General features: G+C 52.7%; 3 protein-coding genes across 4 annotated transcripts in view; 1 reads left to right on the top strand and 2 right to left on the bottom strand.

Annotated features, from left to right (window-relative positions):
- Plec (plectin) overlaps window positions 1-7,259 on the bottom strand; it is a 59,120-nt gene extending 51,861 nt beyond the window's left edge. Inside the window, exon 1 of one of the 2 annotated variants that reach the window (XM_038342989.1) lies at window positions 7,055-7,259. In XM_038342989.1, the coding sequence (XP_038198917.1) occupies window positions 7,055-7,253 (199 nt within the window). In that variant the 5' untranslated portion in view covers window positions 7,254-7,259. Of the gene's footprint in view, window positions 1-5,156; window positions 5,291-7,054 lie in introns of those variants that run through there. The other variant, XM_038342993.1, reaches the window with a different exon arrangement.
- Window positions 7,260-8,878: 1,619 nt separating this feature from the next.
- On the bottom strand, window positions 8,879-17,749 carry Parp10 (poly(ADP-ribose) polymerase family member 10). The gene is made up of 11 exons (XM_038343378.2): window positions 17,707-17,749; window positions 17,426-17,604; window positions 17,096-17,350; window positions 16,781-17,017; window positions 15,975-16,699; window positions 15,654-15,875; window positions 15,499-15,571; window positions 14,617-15,258; window positions 14,387-14,520; window positions 9,567-9,741; window positions 8,879-9,483 (listed from the first exon to the last, which is right to left on the bottom strand). The coding sequence occupies exons 2-11, from the start codon at window positions 17,595-17,597 to the stop codon at window positions 9,179-9,181; spliced, it is 2,940 nt and encodes a 979-aa protein (XP_038199306.1). The 5' UTR covers window positions 17,598-17,604; window positions 17,707-17,749; the 3' UTR covers window positions 8,879-9,178.
- Window positions 17,750-21,241: 3,492 nt separating this feature from the next.
- Grina (glutamate ionotropic receptor NMDA type subunit associated protein 1) lies at window positions 21,242-24,415 on the top strand. Its single transcript, XM_038343381.2, has 7 exons — window positions 21,242-21,396; window positions 22,349-22,699; window positions 22,779-22,888; window positions 22,969-23,169; window positions 23,289-23,417; window positions 23,498-23,641; window positions 23,727-24,415. Exons 2-7 carry the CDS (start codon window positions 22,372-22,374, stop codon window positions 23,874-23,876), a joined length of 1,062 nt encoding a protein of 353 aa, XP_038199309.1. The 5' UTR covers window positions 21,242-21,396; window positions 22,349-22,371; the 3' UTR covers window positions 23,877-24,415.
- The last annotated feature ends 1,531 nt before the right edge of the window (window positions 24,416-25,946 follow it).

A 25,946-nucleotide genomic window follows, 5' to 3' on the forward strand; every position in this document is an offset into this window, starting at 1 on the left:
AAGACACGAGACAGTTAATAGCGTCAGTGGGGAGAGAATCTCCGCAATAGACTATGCTGGGACACAGGATATTCAGACGCAAATGTGGACATCTACTTCACGCCAAGCACAAAATGAACTCAAAACAGACCAAAGATCTCAACATAAGAGCTAAGAATAGGGGCTAGAGATACAGATCGGCCGTGAAGAACACTGGCTCCCCTTTCAGATGATGTGGTTCAGTTCCTAGTACCTACAAGGCAGCTCACAACCATCTGTAACCCCAGTCTTGGGGCATCTGACGCCCTCTTCTGTCCTCTACAGACACTGCACACACACACGGTATACATGCAAGCAGGCACTATACCCAGAAATTTAATGCAAATTTTTTTAATGAGCTAAATACCTAGAAGTGTAGCTCAGTGGTGATCATTCAGCTTTCATGTATGAAGCCCTGGGTTCAATCCCAGCACCATAAGAAAAGAAGAAGAAGAAAAAGACACAAGCACACATCTTTGTAGTTTTGGTTTAAGCAATGGTTTCTTTTTAAAAAAAAATGATTTATTTGATATGACATGTGAATAAAATAAATAAATCAGCATATACCAATGAAAACTTAATATCCTTTGTAAGCTGGGGAGATGACTCAGCAGGTAAGGCACTTACCACCATGGCTGGAGACCTGGGTTCAATCCCTGATACCCAGGCAGAAGGAAAGAAGTAAATGCCACAAACTGTCCTTTAACCTCCACATACCATGGCTAATGCTCGCCCCACCCAATAATTAGGCTAGTGTAAATTTTTTAAATTAAAAGTATTTTTTAAAACACTTAAATATTTCAAAATATACTTCAAGAAATTAGAAAGGCAGCTAGCATACTGAAGGTCCTGGGGTCCATTCCCCTCTCCACAAAAGGAAAAAACTAAAGAAGAAAATTTATAGATGGAGAAGGGAGAGAAGGGGGAATTAAAGGGAGTGAAGAAATTAAAAACTTCACACAGCGATATTGGGAAAGTAGAATACTTCGGCTACTATGGAAAACCATCTGGCAGTTCCTCAAATGGTTAAATATAGAATTAGCTCATGACCTAGCAACTCCACTCCTAGTCATCTACCCAAGAGAAAGGTACAAGTCCACACATACACGTGGATGCAAATGCTAACAGTACCATTAGTCATAATAATTCAAACATTTATCAGCTGATAAATATACAAACGAACATTGCTATAGCCATAAAACGAAACTTTCTATCATGGTGGCATATGTCTGCAAACTCATCACCCATGAGGCAAAAGAAAGAGTATTGCAAATTCAAGAGCAGTTCGGGCTATGCTCCTGTCACAAAAAAAGAGGGTCGGAATAAAAGTGAGGTAGATAAAATACTGGTATGTGTAGAAGAAGGCAAGCTCGAATTGCTGGAGTCCATTCAGACGGAATGTCCCATTCAGAACCCATAAGGGCTGAAAGCGGATCAGTGACAGCGGGGACCGAGCAACAAAAATGTCCTGGAATTAACTGTGATGGATGTATGGCTCTGTCAATATTCTTTAAAAGACCATTAGATTGTACACTTTTTGTTGTTTTTTAAAAACAGGGTTTCTCTGTGTAGCCCTGAAACTCGTTCTGTAGACCAGGCTGGCCTTGAACTCACAGAGATCAGCCTGCCTCTGCCTCTCAAGTTGCTGGGATTTAAAAGCAAGCGCCACCACCACCTGGCAAATTGTACACTTTAAACAAGTGAGTCGTGTTATGGCATGTGAAGTACATCCGAGCAATAATAAGCATGAGGTCAATAGAATGGGGGCTGGAAAGAAAAGCCAGTGGCTCCAGAGGTCATCAGCTCCAGAGGTCATCACAGTCTGTGAGTGAGTAGCTCCCCCCACACACACCTTTTACTACTTTCCTTAAGGTAGTTCCATTCTGTCCGACTGTTTTTTAGGCATGCTTTGCTTTCCACAGTAAAGAGCCTGTAAGTCCTCTCCGAAGAGCCCCAGACGACTGCCAGCTGAGCCCCACTGCAGAGGATCCCTGCTCAGTCACCATTCATCCATGTAAACACCCTGCAAAGGCTAGCTAGGGGGAGGGGGTGCTGGTGCCAGGGACACAAATAACAGAGCTCAGAGTCCAGTGTGGAAAAGGACAGGAACGCGGGAGCGGGTACGACCCATAACAGTACCAGGTAGGCCGCAGTCTTCAAAGGGGTTTGAGCCGCCCCCAAACAGGTCTTGCTGTAGACAGACTGACACAGCTTCCAGCCTTTTTCCAGTCTACCGTTTCCCCAACCCATGTGTGAGTCTCCTGCGTAGACTCTTCTTGCCGATTCCCAACCTCCAGTCCTCACCCACTCGTCAATAATACTCACTCTTGCCTTGTTTCTTATAGCCTTTGCCCAGGTGACCTGGCAGACTGGTCAGCACTCCCAAGCCCCACCCTGCCAACCTTGCTTCCTATTGCTATATGGCTCCCGTGACTGATAGGATAGCCTTGAAGGTGGCCCTGATTCATGCTTTGGGGGAGTCAGGCATTTTCCTCTTGACCAAACATCCCATCTCCATACACCTAAATAATCTCATCCCCCTTAGAAGCCTTCCCCGCCTCCCTCATGGCCACAAGCTCCCACAGCAGTGATGCACAGCTCTCTGTGGGAACCAGGGGTCAGGATGCCTCTCACAGGTGGGCCAGATGGCAGTAAGTTCATCAGTCTACCGCACCATAACAAGGGTGGTTCCGTCCTGGTTGGGCACCCAGAGCTCTCCAGCCGCAAGCCCCAGCACGTTTCAGCTCTGCAGGACTCTCCAAGGATAGAAGGCAGGGTCGATCAGGGAGACAGAGGAGGCTCAAGTAGACCGGAAGTTTAGAAAGTTCTTAGGAAAAGCATTGCCCTGTGGGGAAGACTGGGAATTTCCAAAGAAGAGCAGCCAGAAATGACTCCAGGGAAGAGGTCTGGGAGATTGTAAATAAGAGTGAAGGTCAGTAGGATGAGTCAAAAGGAGAAGCTAGCATCTCTTTAAAAGGCTAGAACCTTTCCTCAGCTCAGATGTGTGAGGTGGAACTTCCGAGGGCAGGTAAGCTTCCCCTGCCTTCCGTAGAAAAGGTCAGCGGTGAGCTGGACTTAGAAGAGAGGCATAATCACCTTCAAGGCCCTTGCTGACTAATATTAGGTACTAGGTCCTCTGCCTAGCTTGCCAGGGACATGTCCTTGCAATCCAGGAACCTCAGTAGCCCAATGGGGCAGATCTCAATGATATCACGAGGGTCAGACCTCAAAAAGAAGCAGGATAGCTGGGTGGTCGTGGCGCACGCCTTTAATCCCAGCACTCAGAAGGCAGAGGCAGGAGGATCTCTGTGAGTTCGAGACCAGCCTGGTCTACAAAAGCTAGTTCCAGGGCATGCTCCAAAGCTACGGAGAAACCCTGTCTTAAGAGAGAGAGAGAAAGAGAGAGAGTTCCAGCCCTCAACTATCCCCCGTATGAGTCAGAGTCAAGTAGACTCCGGTGTCTTGGCGTGCCTCTAGAGCATTCTTGATCCTCAGTCACTGCTCCAGGAGCCCCCAGCACCTGCTATCCTGCTTAGAGACTCAGCTACTCTGAGGCTGGTGAGACACACAGGCATAGGCAGCTGCACTGTCATGTGACAGTTCCACCCCAGGCAGCACGCCTGCGCCCACCGTCTTCTTACCAGCCAAGGCCAGGCCAGAAGACAGACGAGGTACCGCCCAGTGGGCCCAATAGGAACCTCTGCCGCCCGTGGAACTAAGCTAGGGAAGGGCACAGAGCTCGGTCCTAGGAACCTCAGGGGACCTGTCAGTACACTCCTGGATGAGCAGGAAACCCCCACCTCAGGAAGAAGAGGTCAGGACGGCTTTAGTGGGATGCTTACACAGGCTTTGGCAATGGACCCTATTGCCCAGCAACTCAACCAGACAAAGGTTTGAGAGGGCGCTACTCTACATAATCAATACTCGTTTACACAGTACTGCCCTCGGGGTTGTCAGGAAGGTTGTGGCCCGGGGAGATTGCTATTTCCTTGCCCTGCATCTTTCCAGGTAGACCCTCTAGGGCTGAACATCAGGCCGGTGCGCCTAGTGATTCTCTAGGGGTCCAGTGGTCAGGCTCAGGAGCCTCCTGTCCAAGGAACCTCACCACCCGAACCTCATGTGCAAACTGGCCAGCCACAGAACTAGCAGATGCCCACACAACACACCCACTGTGCCCACAGCACTGTGAAACCTACCCTGCCTGGGTGAGGTGTGGGCTGGAGTGGCACCACAGGTTCCAGGCAAAGCAGCGGCAGGACTTCTCTCCCTGAGCTGCCCTTGGGGGCAGAGCCAGAAAAACCAGCCATGTGGAGCTGGAACCTGCTTTACTGGGCTCTGCCTGGGGCCTCCATATGAACCTTTCCAGGGGCACATACCCAGACCGCTAAGTCTTGGAGAGCTGGGAGGTACAGAGGGACCCAGAATTTAAAAGACCCCAACTCAGAGCCAGACACGTGGGCCTTGAGTGGCTGACAGTCTCAGGGCAGGTCCGAGGCTCCAGGAGCGCATGGAGCAAGTAAGAAGGACTGCCAAAGCCACCGACTGAGCTGGTAGGACACTGTAAAGTCCCTCTAGACAAGAAGAAGGGGCTATTTCCAGAGGACAAAGTCAGGGTGCAATGGAGTTCCCTGCCAAGGGAGGGTGTGGCTGTCCTGGCCAGTTTGGGGTGGTGAGGAGAGGCAGCAGCTATGCCATTCACTGCCAGGCCAACAGCAGCCACCCCCACCCCACATAGGCAGTTGCCTCAGAGGGGAGGCAGGGGATGGTGTAGCCTTCACCCACGTGTCTGCTGGGCAAAGACACCGGACACTGGTTTAGACTGCCGGACCCTGACAAGCCCGGCTTCATAGACACACACACACCCGCCCCCACCAGGGCCCACCCCACCCACCAGTGCCTCAAGATGTCCTATTAAGGTCATAGACGCGGGGGTTCAGTGGAGCGCATCCATCTCTTCCCTGGGCCCCAAAGGCTACAGGGGGCGAACGAGGCTGTGAAACTTGCGGCGATTGATTGGACTCTGTTGGGACAACGGTCGGGGACAGCAGCTGGGGACATGGTCGACTGTCAGGCTGGTTAACCTGACCTAAAGGGGCCTGAGCGCTCGGAGGGCGGAACAGGGGCCAGAGGCTCCATACCTTTGTACTTCTCCCGCACCTCCTCGTAGGCCTGGATGAAGTCCTGTTCGTCGGGTGGTGGGCCAGATGTCAGCAGATCGGCCATGCCGGCGGGAGCAGAACGCAACGGGCAGCTGCGCAAGGCCAGCCCTGGCAGCCGCTCTGCCCCCGCCGCCTCCGCGCGCGCGGCTTAAAGAGGCCTCCCCCGCCCCGCCCCGCACCCAGGATGCCCCACGGGCGGGGCGGGGCCGGCCAGCCGGGGACCTGGCCGGTAGCTGTAGCCGCTGCCCAGCTCCCCTTCGCGGGAATCCGAGCCTTGATCTCACACAGATCCAGTTGCAAACACTTCCTGCCCACTCAGGAACCAGATGCGGCTGACTGACAGGCTAGCCCTCCTCACCCAGAACTCAGCCCTAGGTGGCCATTTCCCTAGGTCAGCCGCGACTTCTCCAACTCCTTAGCCCCTGACAACTTCACCTGGCTACCTGGGTGAGGCCCTTCCTGCCTGGCTCCCTCCTTTCGCGGTCACAACTCTCCTCAGTCGTAACAGTGGAGATAGAGTTGGCATCTCCGAAATTTAAGAAGCCCTTAGGACACAGGAAACGGTCTCACATATGAGAAACAGAGTACACAATTTACAAAAGAAAATACCTTAGTAGTTTTTTTTTAAAAAAGTTCCCTCCTATTCATCTGTCTGACACAGACCTGTCCCCCAGCACTGACACTCCCTCCTTTTCCAACGGACACTGCGCTGTTCCTGTTCCTAGAAACCTTAAACACTGCACATACCACGAGAAGTTCTGCTTCTAGAAATCAGTCCTTAGAAAATTACCAGAGAAGTGAAAGACGGTAACAGGTGGGACTGCCTACGGCCTGAAGGACAGTGAACACAGAAACCAGCCAATCAGCAAAAGGGCTACTAGGGTCCCCATCTCTACCCATATGCCTGTCTTTAAGGGTCTGAGGTGAAGAAAGGTATTCATAAATCCAAGTGGGAAAATAACCCCTTTTATAAACTCCTTATGGCAGTGTGTGTGTGTGTGCGTGTGTGTGCATGTGTGTGTGCGCGTGTGTGTGCGTGTGTGTGTGTGTGTGTGTGTGTGTGCATGCGCGCATGCGCGCGTGTGGATCATGAATAGTCCTCGAGGCAGGGTGGGGAGCAGGTCCATTATCTGTGCCTTCCCATCTCCACAAGCTGCTGCTATGTTTTCACCAACCAAGTTCCTGGATGTAGCACCACCGTCTGACCCTTCCCACCTCCCACAAGGTCCCATTCTGCATTTCAAAGGCCTCATCATCCCCTAGGGGGCCCTGCTGGTGGAATGGGGTCAGTACTCCCTTTCCCAGGACATCCCACCCAATGGCCTCCAGCCTTAGGTGACCCATTTCCCAAAGGAATAGGCTGACTTCCAGCTAACTACCCTCCAACTGCCCGCTGCTTCCCATAGTGACTTTCACCAAGGCCTTTGCCATCCTCATTCTGGCCGGCTCTGGAAATGCACAGCTGGACCCTGGCTCTTGGGTCTAGGACTCTCGCAGATCAAACCCCTTCAGCTTTTAGGCGGCAAGGTGCTCCCAACCCTCAGGTGGCAGTCAAGACTAGGAGAAGCAGTTTGACCTTAAGAGCCCAAGAAATTATTCCCATTGGAAATGGGCATCCTGACCGTTTTCCATGAGATCACAGATTAGCAGCTGCAGCAGGAAGCCAGACCTCAAGACCTCCAACCTTTTGCAGCTACCAACGTAGAGCCAGCAGGTGGAGCTATGCTGCCTGTCCGTGCCAGGACAGGGTAAGCCTGCCCTCATAGCTGACTGTCGCCAGCCTCCCATCCAGTCCAACATCTTTCTACACGCAGCACATAAAACAGGTTCAACGCCTGTGCTAATGAGGGCGAGCAGACCAGACCCTTCCCCATTACCTGCGATGCGGATGACTGCCCGCTCTGCAGGATCCAGGACGCTCCCATTGCCCACAGAACCACCTCCGCTCCGCCGGCTTCTCTGTGTTTTCCCAAGATTCCAGGGCAGTGTGTCCCCGGGGCTGGGTGAGCCACTGCTTCCATTGGAACTACCTTCAGGCACTGCCACCGGCCGTACCTCGGAGTCCTCCCCTGACATGGCCTCCTGGAGGAAGAGTAAGAGGGATTTACATTCTCACCTGCCGGTGAAGTTGATACAGTACATCGACCCACCACCTCCTTAACCTAAACATTGACACTCCTCCTAGGCCCTATCTTGCCCATACACTGACCCTCCGGTGCTCAGCCCAGAATTGACATGCTCTCCCCAGTTACCATCTATCCTCACCTCCTCCAGCACGCACAGTCTCTTAGTTACCCAAACGCTGACTAGTCCCCTCCCCATTCCCAACACAGGACTCTGACTCCACCCTCCACCTGTCAAACCGGAGGGGAAGAGGGCAGTACCATCAAGTACACATTGATAGGACCCTGTCACTGTGACAACTAGAGCTACCGCCTGTGTTTCAATCTTGGATTCCCTCTCCTCTGACCCTCCTATAGACTGGCAATGAGGCCATCAACAAACACTGCCTGTGTCCCTAATGTCCCACTCTTCAGAAAAGGACCCCAACCCCAGTCCGCGGTCACTACCTTCTACCTCCAGCCTCAGCCTTCAGAATTCCCCATCACTCAACCCCACCTCCAGTCCGCACAGTCCCACCTCCATCGATGTGATCTCTGCAGCAAAGGCCTATAAATAGCTGGAGCCGCAGCGGCGTGGGTTGCGGGAACTCGGATGCGGCAAGGCCCGGAGGAGCCCAGCAGCCGCTCTAGCAACCCACCACCAGCTTACTGCAGGAGCAGCTAAAGCGCACGCATACCCACGCGTGCACACTCCCCAGCTCCTTTCCCCAAGAGCACTGGCGTGCGAAGAGGTGAATGGGGCTCTGTCTCGGCGGGGGTGGTGTAGCGTGGGGGCACAATGTGGGCTCTGTGCCTCCGCCCTCAGGCCAAGGGCTGGGAAAGAGTCAACCGTCCTTGAGCTAGTGCCTCTCCCGACCCCGCTCCACCGCGGGGCCCCTTGGTGGGTTGCTCTGCTCCAGCCCCCGACTGAGCCTGCCTTCACCGCTGCATTTTCTACCCACACTCAAGCACCTCCTGTCCAGTTCCGCAATTTCCTGATCCCAGGGAGGTGTTGTTCTCTGCATAGAGCGAGAGGGGCTGCGAGGCAGCACCTAGTTCCGGGTGGTCTGAGACCATTCCACTCCCCCCATCCGCTCCCCAAACTCCCGGACATCTCGAGCCTCTCCATACCCTCCCAGTTCTACGCTCCTGGTGGTTCCGCTTGCCTCCTCTCAGCCGCTGCAGCCGGACTCCTGGGGCCAGGAGAACCGCGGAGGCAGCGCAGGCGGGGCGTACCCAGAGCCCCGCCCCGGTCCCACCGAGAGCTGCGCAGCCTGGGCACCTCCGAGAGCTAGCAAACGTTTTACGCGTGACCCAGCTACGTGCCAGGAGTCCTGGTCCGGGGGATGGCAGAACCAGAGCCCACGATAAGATTAGATCATGCGGAACCCACCAAGTGCGCACACCTTGGCGGACGGTGCGCGAGGAGAGCAAGATGCTGCTAGCGAGCGTGAGGTCGTAGGAGTGCACCGCGTCCAAACGCCTGGGTCGAGGGCCCACAGCCGCCCCCACCCCTCCGTGAACAGCTGACCTGGCCCCTAGCCACGTGGGTGGCCCCCACGCCCCAAACATGGGTCGGATTCGGAGTTCCAGCCAGTCTTTATATCTAACTGGTTTTCAAGTACAGGTTTATTCAAAGACAGAGCTGGACTAGGGCGCGGTCCAACCAAGACGGGCGTGCCTGGCAGTGCACCCTCCTGCCGTGTTCTGCTGACCCCTGGCGGTCGTGCAGGACAAGGAACCGGTTAGGTCTGCCCTCCCTAGTCCACTGTAATCTTGGCTTTCCAGCCAGAGGCAGAAGCACCCCCAGGGGAAAGCTCTGTCGCTTAGGCAGGGAACCAGACACTAGCTTCTTAGGTCAAATGTCCACGAAAGAGATTCAAAAGACCAAGGGAGTTATCAGGGGGTACTCCGGAGTATGTTCTTGCAGGTGATTAGATGAGTAGGCAGGGCTTGAGTGTCGTGAAAGATGACAAAGATATTGGGCTGTTGGAGGCAGTCCACCGCGCTGTCGTAGCGAAGGACCTGATCCGAGGCCCTCAAAGGAGGCGCCTTCAGACCGCGGGAGCCCTGTCCATAGTCACCGGTCAGCACCCGTGCCACAAACACTGCCTTGTGGCCTTCACTGTTGGGAGGTGAGTAGCGATCCAGTACCGACATGGAGGCACGCTTGGCGAAGTAGACGCCCTGTCCGTAGAGTGTGCCTACAGGACAAGACAGGTGAGCCACCAAGGTGAGGGTCATCAGAGTCAGCATGGCCCGTGTCCCTGCCCTACACAGGCCTTACCGTTTCGGCCACAAAAGCTGCGGTTGAAACCGTGGGCACAGATGTCAAGCACCGCAGACTCCGATGTGCCGTGGTAGAGGACCTGCTCCACGGGGCGTTGCTGGCAGCATTGCATCAGGCGTTCCCGATGCAGTTGGTACTGTTGCTGCAGCAGTGGGTGTGACACACGTTCCACCTGCCAAATGCATGGTAGTTGGGGTGAAGTTATTTGGTATCTATCCCTACATTGGCCAGAAAAGAGTTGAACTCAGCAATCACCAGCTCTCTGGGGGAAGGAAGAATTTAGGATTTGAATGAAAACTTTAAGTCTCCCATCATACTCTGTCCAGAGGAATACACTAACCACTTCTATGGGACAAGTGGTATTGGAAAACTGACTTCCAGGAAAGCCCCTCCAGGGAAGTCTGTCTCCTCCAGGGAGCCCTGCAGGTGGGTAGACCCCACCCATTCACTTAGGACCAACAATCAGGTTCAGCAGTCAAAATCCCAGACAGGAGCCTATATTGCCTCTCAGTGCTGTTAAGACTGAAACAGTAGCCAGGTGGTGGTAGCCCATGCTTTTCATGCCAGCACTTGGAAGGCAGTAGCAAGCAGACCTCTCTGAGTTTGAGGCCAGCCTGGCCTACAGAGTGAGTTCCAGGACAGCCAGGACTACATAGAGAAACCCTGTCTCGAAAAAGAAAGAAAAAAAAAGACTCAGACTGTAGAGGAGGCCTCAGCTAACCAAGTCAACTCAGCGATTCGCAGCACTTTTAAAGAAATTCTAATTGGCCTTTGGGAGAAGAACGCAGACTAGCACATCATCCATGAAACAAAACTAGCCTCTCTGAAAGAGTCTGCACATCAGAAACAGGACGTTTAGGATGGGATTGCAAGGCTGGGGATGCAGTGCCAGAGCAGACTGCTTGCTTAGCAAGCGGGTTAGATTCCCCAGGATAAAAAGGAAAGGGAGGGGAAAGGAGGAGGAATGGAGGGTGGGAGAAGAGGAGGAGGAGAAGGAGGAGAAAAGGGCTCCAGAGCTAACTCTGTGAATGCGCTAGAAAATGAAATGGTTAAAGCTAAAGATTCAACTACATGGTACTCCAGATGGATTTAAGGAACTGGTTCTGAGAACAGAGCTGAAAGGAGAAAGGAACCATGAGAGGGCAGGCAAGAGCATGAAGCAGCAGGGGGTCTGAGCTCTGCTTCAAAGGAACTCCATACGGCTGAGAGATGCAGGTGGTGCACCTGGGGACACAGTGGAAGATGATTCCCTGAGCTGGAGGCCATGTCACCAGATGGAGAGAACCGTGAAATGCCAAGGACACTGGGAAAGACATGCCCCCGGCACCTAACAGAAAACCATAGCATTTGAAGAAAACTTTGCAAGAATATACATACACACCAAGGTCAGTATACAAATACAAATGGAAAAAAAATCCCACACTGGGTTTCTCAACACTAATATTGGACGTTAGTAAATCGTCCAGCATGGGGCTGGAGAGTGTATAATGCTCTTGCAGAGGACCCAAGTGTGATTCCCAGCACCCATGTCAGATGGCTCATAACCACCCATAGTTCCAGCTCCAGAGAGATCACCTGCACTCATGTACACATAATCTCCCACTCTTGTATACCTCCACCACACAACACAATTCTTTTTAATCTTTCAAAAATAAATCAGGCTGAGAGATGGCTCAGTGGTTTAGAGCACTGACTGCTCTTCCAGAGGTCCTGAGTTCAAATCTCAGTAACCACAATCATCTTCATCTATAATAGGATCTGATGTCCTCTTCTGGCATGTAGGTATACATGCAGAGCACGCATACATAAAATATAAATAAATTAAAAAAAGAAATCAATTGTACTAGCTTTGAGGAGGGTGGATATGAGCCAATAGGTAAAGGCCCTTGCTGTGTGAGCCTAGAACTTGAATTCAGGCTCCAGAACTCACCCACACAAAGATGGAAGGAGAGCAATGTCTTCAAATATCTGAGAAAAAAATATTTTTAGTCTAAACACTATATCTCGATCAAGATAATAATGAAGACAAATAAGGACATATTAGCAAATGAAAGACCATGGAAAGTTTACATCTATATCAAATTAGAGCCAAGTGTAGTGGATCATGCCTTTAATTCACATACTCGGTTTATCAAGATTGGGTTTCTCTTTATAGCCTTGGCTGTCCTGAAACTCACTCTGTAGACCAGGCTGGCCTCAAACTCAGAGATTCGCCTGCCTCTGCCTTCCAACTGCTGGTATTAAAGGAATGCACCACCAAAGCCTGGCTAAAATTTGTTTGTTTGTTTCTGTATATGTGTTTGTACATTCACTCAGGGGCCAAAAGGCCTCAGTGGTCTCCTCGAGTTGGAGTGACAGGCAGTTATGAGCTGCCTAACACGGGTACGGAAACTTAAATTACGGCCCTCTGAAAGTGCAGCAAGCAGTCTTAAGCACTGAGTCATCTCTCCAGCCTCCACACTGTTTTTATTTTTTCCTTAAAAAAATAGATTATTTTTAGGGGCTGGAGAGACGGCTCTGTAGTCAAAAGCACTGGTTGGTCTTCTGAAGAACATGGGTTCAGTATCCATCACCCACATGGGGCACTCTTCTGGCATCCCTGGGTACCAGGCACACACATGGTACAGACACAGATGCAGGCAAAACACTCGTGTACATAAAATAAAATAAATAAAAATTGAAAAAAAATATGTGCTACAAATATATTGTGTTAATGTGTGTGTTTTGCCTGCATGTATGTCTGTGCACGACATACATGCTAGTGCCAGCAGAGTTTAGAAGAGGGCACCAGGTTCCCTGGAAATGGAGCTACTGATGGTTCTGAGCCACCATGTGGTTGCTAGGAACCCAGGTCCTGCAGATTTGTTAGTTAGTTTGTTTTGTTTTCTTGGTTTTTTTGAGACAGGATTTCTTTGTGTAGCTCTGGATGTCCTTGGACTCATTCTGTAGACCAGGCTGGCCTCAAACTCATGGAAATCTGCCTGCCTCTGACTCCTGTGTGCTGGGACAAAAAGTGTGTGCCACTACTGCCCGGCTAGCTCCCACATTTTAACAAGTCTGGTTACATATACCTGGTTGTGATGCAAGGGTAGGTTTTTTTTTTATTATCAACATAGAGCCAAAGCATGCAGACTACAATATATTTATGCACCCTAACTACATAGCATAAACACTGGAAATGACTGAATTACTAGATGGGGCAAAGAAGAGGTGGCAGAAAAAGAAAGAAGAGCCATTCTATTCTTCTTTGTATAGCTAGACAAGCAAATAAAAAGGTATTTCTAATAACAGGGAAAAAAACCTGTGCCATTATAAGTTATAAACCCTCGAAAATCAAGTAAATGATCTATATGAAGACAGAAGCTGCCAGCCCTACCCATAACTTTTAGCACCAAGACTGGAAAGCACCTTGCCCAGTATTACCACAAGGTGGCAACTCATCTGTCCTTTCTAATGATTGACCGCTGTCCCTCTCTGGCCTTATCCATGAGTACATTCAGTCTTCCGGGCAAGAAAGCTGTGGTTCGTCGCACATTCTCTTCTGGCTCACTCTCCATCTCCTTAGCGCATTTCCAGAGTGGTCCCTCTCGTTACTGCCTGCATACTCTCTGTTCCCTCATGGCGTGTAGCGAACTAGCCTGGCAGTCCCTCCCCCTCACTCCTTCATTTAGTTCCTTATTTGTGTTTTTGAGACTGAGTCTCACAATATAATTCTGACTGGACTGGAACTCGCTTGGTAGACCAGAATGGCCTTAAACTCACAGAGATCCCCCTGCCTCTGTTCTTCTTTTCTCATCTGCTTGGACAGTACCTAGTTCTAGTCCCGGGGCTTCATTCTGACCCCCTACTACTTGGTACTAGCTTATTTCTTGTCCATGCTCATAGCTGCCAAATTGAGCAATGAGCAGCCTCTATTTTTAAATGTATACAATACATATATCTATGCATTTTTTCTTCCACTAACCTATATCCCCAGCCCCATAAAAAAACGTATATTGTTTTATTTACACATAAAGAAGGTAAGACTAACAACAGGCCTCTCTCTGTCAGAGACAGAACACCCCCAGCTACCACAACGGACCAGGAAGAGTGATCCTCACATTGGCCACCAGATGGTATCGCCACTCCACGCTCCAGACAAAGGAATTGTGACATAGTCATCTAGTTTCCCCATCTAGCCCTGGTAGAAAGCATCACTCGGAGGCCTGGCAGATCCCTAACCCCTGTGCCCTTCTGGGTATCTTCCTCAGACTCTAAATGTTCTCTGTGAAAAGAAGGGATATTTATCTATTGTTAGGGAGCAGAGAAAGCCTGAGTGAGTGAAGTCCCAAGTGAATGTATGTTGGTGACATAAGCCAGTCATGTCAAGGACCGCAGAACCTTGGCAAAGCCTTCTTCTGGTCCAAATATGGGTACTGATGGTGTGCACAGAAAATGTCCATCATAGCTTTCTCCCCCGGGATATGTACTGCCTGAAGACTGCTCCCAACAGAGACTGCTCCTTGCCCAGCTGTATGCAGTAACTTAATTCCTCCTCCTGCTCAACTCCATAAAATAAAGACAACCAGCATCTGCAGTGCTGCAATTTCCCCATCTAAGAGCCCAGAGCCCATCCCAACTTTCTATGTGTCTGTGTGTTTGTCTTTTCTTCATTCCCTCAATGCCCTCAGTCAGATCCAAGTCCCTGGAGCCATGCACAGATGCAGCCAGCCATTCTATCAGCCTTCAGCATATCCATTTTGAGCAGCTTTGATTAACTGACCCTAACACACAGAGAAGTGTACACACAAGGCCAGCAGCACAGGACATGAACTCACTCGAACAATTCTGATCCTGCTGTGGGCAACATCCAAGGAGTCATAAAAGGCCTGCACCACATCCTGGAACTCCTTGGAATTCTCCTCCAGGGCCTCCAGCCTGCCCAACGGTTCTTTCAGGCTCTGCTCTGACACTGACACACGGGAAGAAAGCACATTAGTCTCTTATCTCAAGCACTAGGCCAGAAGCAATTCAGTTCCACCCTCCCAAGTCCAAGGTACAGACTCACAGTTGTTTGATGCCTCCAAGGGAAAGGTCGAATTCTGGTCGTAGGGTCTAACAAGCAGAGCAGCCAAATGGCGAGCTGCACGGGCAGGCTGAACCCCAAAACCACGGATGATGACACGGTCTCCATGCAGGGTAACACTCACATCATGGCACCTCTCCAGGCGAGCCCCGAGCTCTGAGGGCAGCACATAGCCCTGAAGACTCACTGTCTCCTCCTGAAGGTGCACCTCCAAGGCAGCAGACAATGCCCGATCCAATTCATCCACATCCTGCTCAAAGGAAGTGTGTACCACCAGCTGCGCCCTGCTTCCACTGCCCTCACCCAGGGGCTCTTCTGCTTCTAACAGGGAGAGGGCCATGGCTCGCCTTAGTGCGCTAGCCTCCTGCTGCTCAACCACTTGGCCTTGAGACTCCAAGGACCGGTGGATAGCCAGCTGCAGGGTGGCCTCTTCTTCTAACTGTCCAGGTGTCCCAGTGCTGAGGGCCACAGGCTCTTTCCTAGCCTCAAGTGTGGACTTTTCCTCCTCCTGCTCAAGGGTGGTCTCCTCTGGCTGCTCTCCAGGTTTCTCCCTCCGCATCTCCATAGGCAGCCAGTTCTCCCCATGAAGGTCTTCCAGGGTAGCCAGCAGCTCTTTGACTTCCTCTAAGAGCAGAAAGAGACCACTAGGTCAGGAGTCAAGTCCAGCCAAGGGGCTGATAATAAACAATAGGATGAGTCGTAATGGCTAAAAGATAGAGATTGTATCTGTGGGTACAGAGTATACCACAAAATGGTCACTAAACCAGTGATAGTGCAGAGAAGGGAGAGGGTGGTCAAGAAAAGACCACAGGACATCGTAGGGCTCTTGGGAAGCCCTCCAGTGTCTAGGAGAGCATGCCCTACCCAGTCTCATGGTCTCCTGATGGCTGCCTGTATTGTGGCCATAGAGGTCTTGGAGGGTCTCAGTGGGATCCGTCTGTGGGAGGAGGATGTCAGAGTCAAAGCAGAGGAGGTATCTAGGTCTGGGCTGTGAGAAAAAGAACAGAACTCCATCTTACCCTTTCAGGATCTAGGTCCAGGGTGGCGCTGGCCAGATGTTCTGTCCCAAAGACACACTGGAACTGAGCCTCCAATCCGTGAAGAAGGTACTGCCCCTCCAGAGTCAGCAGGAACCGGGCACTGCCTGGGTGCTTCATGTTCAGCGTGTGGCAGCTAATGCTGCCCAGCAGACTCTGCAGCAACTCTTGGGCTGCCTGGCATGGGGCCCTAGGTCCACAAAGCTGCGAGACCGTAAGAGGACAGCCTACAGGTTAGAGTACAGGAAAGACACCTGGACCTAAAAGAAGAGGCAAAGCGAGGAGATTCTGAGGGTCACTCACCCGAAAGCCAGTCACATCTACTCCTTCAAGTGGGAAAAGGGCGACATCTTCCAGGCTGGCAAGAAGGTCCTCATGGTACAGCTGCAGGAAGCGCACGGCCCCTGGATCCATTGACATTACTATCTCCACCGGTCCCTCTTGCCTCTGCAGCTCCTCACACCCAGGGCTCTCCAGCTCGCTCTCTGGAGACTCTGTGGCCATTAGTCCCTCCTGCTCTGATGAGCCAGTGGCCACTTCCCCCAGGCCCTCCGGCCTCTGAACTCCCACAGAGTATGAGGCCATAGATCCTCCGTGCCCTGAGAGCCCTATAAAGCCTCCTACTGGATATACTGGGCTTGCAGACTCCATGATCTCCTCGCTTGTGAAACCAGCTTGCTCTGGAGATCCCATAGCTCCCTGGTTTATAGGCTCCTCTTGCTCCAGAGACCTCACAGGCCCTGAATCAACTGGCATGGCTTGTTCTGCAGTCCCCACAGGACCTGTCCTTAGAGAGGCTCCTAATTGTCCTGGTGCCTCCCCAGAGCCCACAGTCATAGTCAGGGTCTCAGCCAGCCCTCCAGGATCTAAGAGAGCATGCTCAGTGGCTCCAGATTCTGGCACGCTTAGGTGATCCCCTCCACTGGCACCGTCAGCGAGCTCCTCTGGCTCCAATACATCGTAGTGGGGGACAAGGCTCAACTCAGAGCCCTGCAGCCAGTGTTTCCGCTCCAGTACCCGTTCAGCCACTGGAGGAGAAGAGAGAAAGCCCATTAGGTTTCTAGCACAGAGTGAGTGTCCCCTTAATGTAGTTTCATAACCTCACGCACCCTGCCACTGCTGAAAGTTGACGACAGTGCCCAGTTGCCTGGGCAGACTCCGCAGACCCTCCAAGGGTCCTCCACCACTGCGACGCTCATTCTCCAGGTAGAGTTCCAGTAGCAACGGGTCCACTGGGGTGGCACTGTCTATCACGCGTACTGCTCGGGTCTGGGGCACCCAGGCCAAGGATACTGTGACCCCATTCAGAGGCAGATTCCGGGCCTGCTCCTCCAGGGCACAGACATCTGTGGGCAGTATGGAAGTCGGCTCAGGCACCTTCCTTAACTTTCAGAAGCTATGCCCAACCCTCCTGCCTCTCTTACCTGCCTCAGAAAGGGGCATGGATAACTGGACCAGAGCACAGTCCTGCCGAGGACTGGCGAGAACATGGCAAGCCTGTGCTGGGTGCCCCATGGCACGCAGCAGGGCCTGAACATGTTGCTCCAGGCTCAGGGGTGAAGTGCCCGGCGGCAGTTGGTGCAGAAGCACACGTTCAGGGGCCCGTGGGGGTGCTGGCCTCAGGCTCAGCCTCGCACCAGCTAGCTGGTGCTCCACCCGGGTTAAGACTCTCTTCGCGTCTGTAAGCAGAGGCAAGGTGTCAGAGACCTCAAAGTTCAGGGCACCTAGGCAGCCCCTGGACTCAGCCTCCTCACCTGCGGGATCTTGAAAGATGAGGATGCCCCCACAGCCCAGTCTCTGCCAGCTCAACAGAGGCCCTCCACCTGAGCGACGGTAGTTCTCAAAGTAGAGGGTGAGCAGTTCATCGGGCACTTCAGGGGACAGTCCCCGGAGCTCCACGGCTGCCCCGGCCTCCACCTCTGCCATCAGAATCCTGGGATGCAATACGTGGGAAGGGAAGAGGCCCGCTCCACCTGTTTGGTTCTCTCTCCCAGGCCTCTAGCTGTTCCCCAAGAGCTTCATTATTTACACTCACCCTGCCGGGCAGTCAGGCCTGAAGTCCTTGCGGGGCAGAAGGCCTGAAATAGCAAAGCAAAAGTGAAACCAAGGGGAGAAAGAAAGGAGGGAGGAGCTAGGCCAGTGGCTGTCGCTCAGGCGCTTCCTGTCCTGGTGAAGCCCTAGCCTCAGTCCCCAAAGAACTTCTAAGGGCCCTTCCGCAGCACGTCCGCTAGCCTCTGACCGGCAGAGTGGAACACATGTCTCCTAGACTTTCTCCACTTTCTTGGCTTCCCTTTGTGACTAATCACCCTCGCCACAGGATACCTGGGTTGCTGTCTGCCCCTCATGGTACACCCCCCTAAGAGTCTCCCGGCTTCTGATCTCTGTGTCCTAGACCTGAGCAGCACCCATTCTGTAGGCGGAACCCCTGTCTGAAGCTGGCTCTTAGAAACCTTCCCAAACAGGTCTTTCATTCCCAGAGGGTAATTAGCCTTGCTTCTAAGTGCTGGAGGTGAGCAATTCCGCCCTTGGCCCCCTAAAAGTACATACCCTGAGGCAAGCAAAAGCCCTTGCTGCCAAGCCTGTCAAACTGAGTTCTGATTCCTGGGTCCCACAAGATGGAGGGAGAGGGCTGATTCTTGCATATTGCCTGACTTCCACATGTGTGCCACACCACAACTCTCTCTCTCTCTCTCTCTCTCTCTCTCTCTCACACACACACACACACACATATATATATGCAGTACATATATATGTATACACACAAAATAAGTATTTTAAAAATGTAAAGCTCACAGCACAGCTCCTTGCCTGTGCCCTTGAACCCACATCTGCCTAGTCCTTCCGTCTGCACCATCTCGGCCATCACCATCACCCCAGATGTGGACACTATGCTGACAGTCTTTCAGCCATGGATCCTTACCACAGAAGGGGAACTGGAGGTACAGATAGGATCCAGAGGGCCAGGCCTCCCACCGAAGACATGCCTTTATTGTTTATTTTTGAAACAGACTATCCCTTTGTAGCCCAGACTGTCAGGAACTCACTATGCAAGCCAGGTTTGTCTTGAACTAGAAGTGATTCTCTGTCTCACTCTTCTGAAAGCTGGAGCTGTAGGCATGTACAACCATGCCCAGATCCTACCCACCACCAACCGTGCCCACCCTCGTATCCCATTTGCTCTATTGACCCCAAAGCTGTGACTACTGTTACTCTCTACCCACTCCTTCTAGTCATGCCAGCCCTAGCTCTGCCATTCTTCTGGAAGATCATGGTTTTTGCCCAATCTATGCATCGAACCTGTAGTCCTTGCCTCTCCACTACCTTCTTCTCCCCACAATTAAGACCCTTCAGAACTTCTCAAAGGACCACGCTACCCTCTCTTCTTCTCTGCCACTCCCACTGTGGTTCCCCCATGAAACTGGCAGGTACTGATGACAGCTACAAACCCCAAGGCCAATGACAGTAAAAACTAAAGTCCAATTGGCCCCAGTTCCTGTTCCTCTAATTCCTTCCCATACCTGGACACGCTGATGCTTAGTGGGCTCTGTGACCCTCCCTACCCTCAACTCTTACCAAACCAGTACCCCTGGGCTGGCTTTCCTCTGCGTGACCTAAACTTCCCTCACAGAGCCTCGTGGCCATCCCTTCTCCATGATTTCCCTTACCCAGCCCTTAGTGGCAGATAAAACTTGGAGCTAAAAACTCAAAGGGCCTCTGAGTGGTCCAGGCTCCTCTGCGTCCCTAGAGTCAATTTTGTGTTTGTCATTTTATTTTCCTCTGAGGTCCTGCAAATTATATGAGATTCTATTTCTATAAAAGCCTGTCCCGCCTACTCTGTGCTCTCTTATTATGGGTCTTCACCACCTCCCAGCACACTGTAGATAAATGCCGGCTACAGAAGGCCTGTCAGGCAGGGCGCCCTCAAACAGCTCATATTACTGCCATTGTTAAATCTTCAGGAATGTCTGGGAATTGGATGGTAAAATGATAATGTCTCGTGTGCTGGTTACTGTTAACTGCCAACTTAATCTAATCTAGAAAGATCTGGGAAGAAAGGCTTGGAGTGGAATTATCTAGAATGGGTTGGCCAGTGGGTATGTCTATGAGGGATTTTCTTGTTAATTGAGGGTAAAACAACCACCATTTCTCTGAACAGTATAAGAAAGTTAACCGAGAGCAAGCAAGCAAGCAGCATAGTTTTCTGCTCTTGGCTGTACACATGAAGAGACTTGTAGCTTCCATTCCTGTGTTGACTTAGGCGAAATGATGGGCTGTGACCTGCAATTGTGAGCCTGATGAGCCATTCCTCCCCTGTGCCACTTTCTGTCCCGGTGTTCACAGCAACGGAATGCAACTAGAATTTGTAATCAACAACGGTGAGCGTGTTTATCTGGAGGATGTGAAAAAGCACAGGGCTTATCTTCACTAGATCCAGCTGTTAGTGCTCTCTGGACACAGGGGAGAACCCATCCCCAATCTCACCGAAAAGCCTCAGAAAGACCAGAAAATAAGAACCAAAGAAGCATAGAATGTCCTAAGCCACAGAGGACCAGGGGGCCACCTAGTGGGATTTTTTTTCAGAACCCCCCCCCCACGCACCAGAGTTCTGATAAGTTATTTTTTTAATTTAATTTATTATATATAGTGTTCTGTCTACATGTTTGCCTGAATGCCAGAAGAGGGCACCAGATCTCATTACAGATGGTTGTGAGGCACCATGTGGTTGCTGGGAGTTGAACTCATGACCTCTGGAAGAGCAGTCAATGCTTTTAACCTCTGAGCCATCTCTCCAGCCCCTGGATAAGTTTATTATTTTCTGGTTTTTTTCAAGACTGGGTTTTTCTGTGTAGCCCTGGCTGTCCTGCAGCTCACTCCATAGACCAGGCTGGCCTCAAACTCACAGAGATCCTCTGCCTCTGTTTCCAGAAAGCCGGGTTTACAGGCATGTGCCACCACCTCCTGGCCTGACAAGCTCCTTTTGAGGATATGAGACAAGTGACCAGAGGCTGGGTATGGAAAGAATGGAACAATTAAATGGTTATGTCTCTTAGTCTGGAATAGGTGTGGACTGAAAGGGAAAGTGAATTCTGTGTTTTAAAGCGAATAATGGTCTGGGTGTAGTGAATCATGCCTGTAATCACACTAGTAGGAAGGCTGAGGCAGGAGGATTGCCACAAGTTTGAGGCCAGCCTGTTACATAGTGAGTTCAAAGCCAGCTGTGGTTACAGAGACCTTGTCTCAAAACAGCAAAGCCAAGAAGGGATCGCCGGAGTCCTTGGAAGCTTCAGTAAATCCTGCGTTTGGGAATTAACTCCCTGAACAGAGAACCACATATGCCATAGCAGAACCATGCCTCTGGAAGTCGTTAGTTCCCCACACCAGACTCCAACCCCGGTCAGAAAGCGCAGGGTGCAGGGCTCTGACCTGGACTATGGACAACGGTAAACTGCTAGTCAGGCTGGGCAGAGCAGTTTAGGTGGGCGTAAATGCACCCTGACCGGTCACAACATCCGCCCTATCACAAGGCCCCGCCCCTCCCCGTCACAAGGCCCCGCCCCATCACAAGGCCCGCCCAGTCACAAGGCTCCTCTGCGTCTCCCCAGCCGCAGGCGCAGGCCCAAGTAATCCGGCCGCCCAGCGGGTGCAGGTGCGGACGCACCGGCCATCACCGCGCGCGACTGCGCAGCGGGCACCGTAAGCACCGGCCTCTGGCTCCCCGGCAGCGGTGAGTCCCCCAACCAAACCCAAGAGCTTGTCACCGCCGTAGCCCCCTGCCAGTCGGCCATCCCCTCCCTGCGTTGTTACTGAGTGCGGCCGCCTCGGGTCAGTTGGTTCGGCCAGGACTCGCTGCCCGCTTGCCCAGACTGGTGGCATCATTGGGGGTGGGGAGCTACGGCGGCCCTGAGCAGGAGGGAGGGGGTGGCACTCTGCAGCCGCCCAGACTCGAGGGCCAGCGACCCCCCCAACCCAGTGGGAGGGCCCACCGGCCCTCCGGACGCGTTCTGTGGCCACCGCCCCCTCCCCCGTCGTCCCCATTCCCCGCTTTGTTCCCTTGAACGCCCTCTGGTCGCTTCCATCCCCCACACACCCCCGCACCCCGCTGTTCCTGGCGTACCCTACTAGCAGACACCTTAGCAGCCTATACAGGCCTGCACTGAGCTCCGGGAGCTAGGGACATTCGGCCCTGTGCTTAGGAGGAGGGTCAGGGTTCCGGCTGGTCACAGATGGCCTGGGGATTTCCTGGGATAGAAATAGCCGCTTGCGCTGGCCCCTTCAAGCTGCTTAATAGGCGGGATAGGAGAGGGAGGGCCAGGGCACACCCCCACGCCTCTCTAGCCACTGCGCCGCACCCCAGACCCTTAGTTGCTGAGCTCTAACCCGAAAGACTCGCAGCGGTCAGAAGGCATCTCCCAAGCTCCAAGCCGAGGCTGACAGCCATCACTCTTTCTCCCATCCCCCACCCCTAGATCGGTCTAGAGCAGCCCCTTCTACAGGGTCCACATCGGTCTCCCCCAAGCCCCACCCAACGCTCCCCGCCTCCTTGTTCTGAGGCTTCCTAAAGCCTCGTACAAAGGTCATGGTCCAGCTTCTTTTTTTTTTCTTCCTGGGTTTTGAGCAGGTGGGGCTGTCAGTGGTTCCAGTCTCCCAGAGGTAACTGTTCCTTTTTTCTCCTCTAGGGGCAGCCGCAGAACCCGAGGCCATGTCCCATGAAAAGAGTTTCTTGGTATCTGGGGACAGCTATCCTCCCCCAAACCCTGGATATCCTGTGGGGCCCCAACCCCCTATGTCTCCCTATGTTCAGCCTCCCTACCCTGGGGCCCCATACCCACAGCCTCCTTTCCAGCCCTCTCCCTATGGTCAGCCAGGGTATCCCCATGGGCCCAGTCCCTACCCACAAGGTGGCTACCCTCAGGGACCCTACCCTCAAGGAGGCTACCCACAGGGGCCATACCCACAGGGGCCATACCCACAGAGCCCCTTCCCCCCTAACCCCTATGGACAGCCACCACCCTTCCAGGACCCTGCCTGTAAGTGTAGGGAAAAGTGGGGCAGGGGCGGGAACTCAGCTACCCTCGTGGGACTCTGACCCAGCCTCTGTGCCCCTAGCTCCACAGCACGGGAACTATCAGGAAGAAGGACCTCCATCCTACTATGACAACCAGGACTTCTCCGCTGTCAACTGGGACAAGAACATTCGGCAGGCCTTCATCAGAAAGGTTGCGCCTGGCCGGTGTGTGGGCTGGGAGGCGTCACGGGGAGGCTGCTGAGGTAGGGCTCTGACTTGCTCCCTCCACAGGTGTTTCTGGTGCTGACCCTGCAGCTGTCCGTGACCCTGTCGACCGTGGCCGTTTTCACTTTTGTTGGGGAGGTGAAGGGCTTTGTCCGAGAGAATGTCTGGACCTATTATGTCTCCTACGCCATCTTCTTCATCTCCCTCATTGTCCTCAGCTGTTGTGGGGACTTCCGGCGAAAGCATCCCTGGAATCTTGTTGCTCTGGTAACTCCCACACCTGAGCCCAGTACCCCTAGGCCTGTGGAACAGGAAAGGGAGGTGCACAGGGGTTGGACCAGGAACATCTCCACACACCCACCACCCCCTGTGACCCTCTTCTGCAGTCAATCCTGACCGTCAGCTTGTCCTACATGGTGGGCATGATAGCCAGCTTTTACAACACAGAGGCAGTCATCATGGCAGTGGGCATCACCACGGCTGTCTGCTTCACGGTGGTCATCTTCTCCATGCAGGTAAGGGGCACCTAAGACAGGACTGTAGCCTCGGGGGCCCTCCGCACCCACAGTCTCTCACCTCCTGCCCTCCCTTCTAGACCCGCTATGACTTTACCTCGTGCATGGGTGTGCTCCTGGTAAGTGTGGTGGTGCTCTTCATCTTTGCCATACTCTGCATCTTCATCCGGAACCGCATCCTGGAGATTGTGTATGCCTCTCTGGGTGCTCTGCTCTTCACCTGCGTAAGTGGGGGTGCTGGGAGGCTTTCACGGGGCTACTGAGTGAGTAATTATGCGGTTTAATACCAACTATGTCTTTACCCCCTAGTTCTTGGCAGTGGACACTCAACTGCTCCTGGGGAACAAGCAGCTTTCACTGAGCCCAGAGGAGTATGTGTTTGCGGCTCTGAACCTGTACACGGACATCATCAACATCTTCCTATACATTCTCACCATCATTGGCCGTGCCAAGGAGTAGTAGAAGCCCAGCTCAAGTGGCATGGTTGGCTGAGACCCATGCCCCTGGCATGATAACGCCATCTGTGCTTCCCTCTCTCTGATTCCCCAGGCACAGCCTGAAGCAGAGGGAGCCCCCCTCACCCTCGTGTATGTACACTGCAAATACTTAACGTACGGACCCTGTGTGGCCACAGCATGGCCCTTTTTAGCCCTCTTACCCTTATCAAGGGGTGACGGGGCTGCGTTTCTGTGCCACCTTCTGTCCATTCATTGTTGCATGAGCCCTGTCTGCCAGTCCATCCTAGGGTCTGGGATCAATACCAGGTCCCAGGGGAGAAGGATCACTCTAAGAGGTGAGGGTGCACGTCTTTCCTCCTGTCCCAGCTCCCCTGGCATAGAGTACCCCCATACCCTCCACACCTTGCCTTCTGAGGGCCATGCAGGGTGGGGTTTCATTCTCGTGCTGAGCCCTGGGAGCAGAAAGGATGGCATGTTTCAGGGAGGAGCCCTTCTCTCAAGCTGCCATCATTAAAATCCAATAAAGGGTACCTCCTCCTCTCTGCTTCTCCTTGTCTCTTCTCTCTGCCGCTTCTTTTGTGGGCTATAGAGGGGCTTCAGCACTGCCCCGCCCTGACTGGTGATGAGTTTGATGCAGGCACTGACCACAGAGGGTAATGACAGGACCTAACCCTTGATACATCACCCTTCCTCCCCCTGCCATCTCGCCAGCCTCATTTTAAGGTGTACTGGAATCTGAGCTGAGGACAGGGTTCCTGAGGCATGCAGGATAGTGCCAGGTCACAGGATTTGGAGTGCACTGGCTGTGCATGCCACTCTACTGTCTGAGGATGGCACACTGCAGCAGTGGCTCTGTGAGCACCTTATGTCTCTGTCCCAGCGCCAGCAGCCTAGGTCACTCCTTGGCCTCTGGTACCATGGCACTGCCTTTTGGTGCCGGTTCCTCGGGCCTGCCTGTTCTTCCCTCCCTTGCTCTTCTTGCCACTTATCTTTGGAGCTCTCATCTATCCAAGTCCCTGGAATCCGGCTGTACACAAGCAGAATGAGCCCTCTCTCCCCACAGAAGGCTCCCTGACAACTAGCTGTCAACTCAGTCCAAGCCCCTGGCCTCCTGAAACCCCAAGGTCAGGGCAGCTTTGATCCTTCTAAGTACCTTTCCTAGGAGTCTGCATCCTGATTGGCACGAGAGCCAGCCTGGGCCAGTGCTTCCTGGTAGTTTATGGATGTGCTTAGTTAACTGGCATTATTCCTCATGTGTATGTGGGGACTAGTATTCCACATGCCACCCAGGGCCCACAGGTACCTCGGCTGTGGCCTATGCCAAGCCACAAGCACCCTCCCCAAAACATGAGGCTTCTGTATTATCTCCTCAGGCCAGAAGTGGCTATCCTCTCTTCTGTTCTGTCTCATTCTTCCCCCACCCAGCCTCCTTGGCATCATCTAGACCTTATTATGTCTACAAACCAGACTGCTAGATGTGAGCCGTGGATCCCACAGCCCACCTACCTAAGACCCCTCTACCTGGTCCCATCAGGGTGAAGCCAGTATTCCTCATCCTGGCACCCAGGCTCTGCCAACTGCCACTGGCTGTCCCAGCTGCCTTGCTACTCTTACTGCTAGCCCTGACCTCAGACAAACTGAACTTTCTCCTCAATGGGCAGTTTTTATAGCCCTTCTGCTGGGGGTAGAGACGTTGCTGCTAAGAACCCGTCCTGAAGTCTGCCTTTAACTTTTTTTTTAAAGTATTTGTTTATTACGTATACAGTATTCTGTCTGTGTGTATGCCTGCAGGCCAGAAGAGGGCACCAGACCCCATTACAGATGGTTGTGAGCCACCATGTGGTTGCTGGGAATTGAACTCAGGACCTTTGGAAGAGCAGGCAATGCTCTTAACCTCTGAGCCATCTCTCCAGCCCCCTTACTTTAACTCTTAACCTTAGTCATTTGGTACACACCAAAGTGACAAGACCACTTCTGCCATTCCTTCGAGCAGACCCAGTTCCTCATCTAGAGCACCGTGGCAAGTCCTGTAAACATGCTGGCTAGAGGGAACCAACGGAAGCCCTGGGGT

Source organism: Arvicola amphibius, chromosome 9 (assembly GCF_903992535.2).
Source record: "Arvicola amphibius chromosome 9, mArvAmp1.2, whole genome shotgun sequence".
NCBI lineage: Eukaryota > Metazoa > Chordata > Mammalia > Rodentia > Cricetidae > Arvicola > Arvicola amphibius.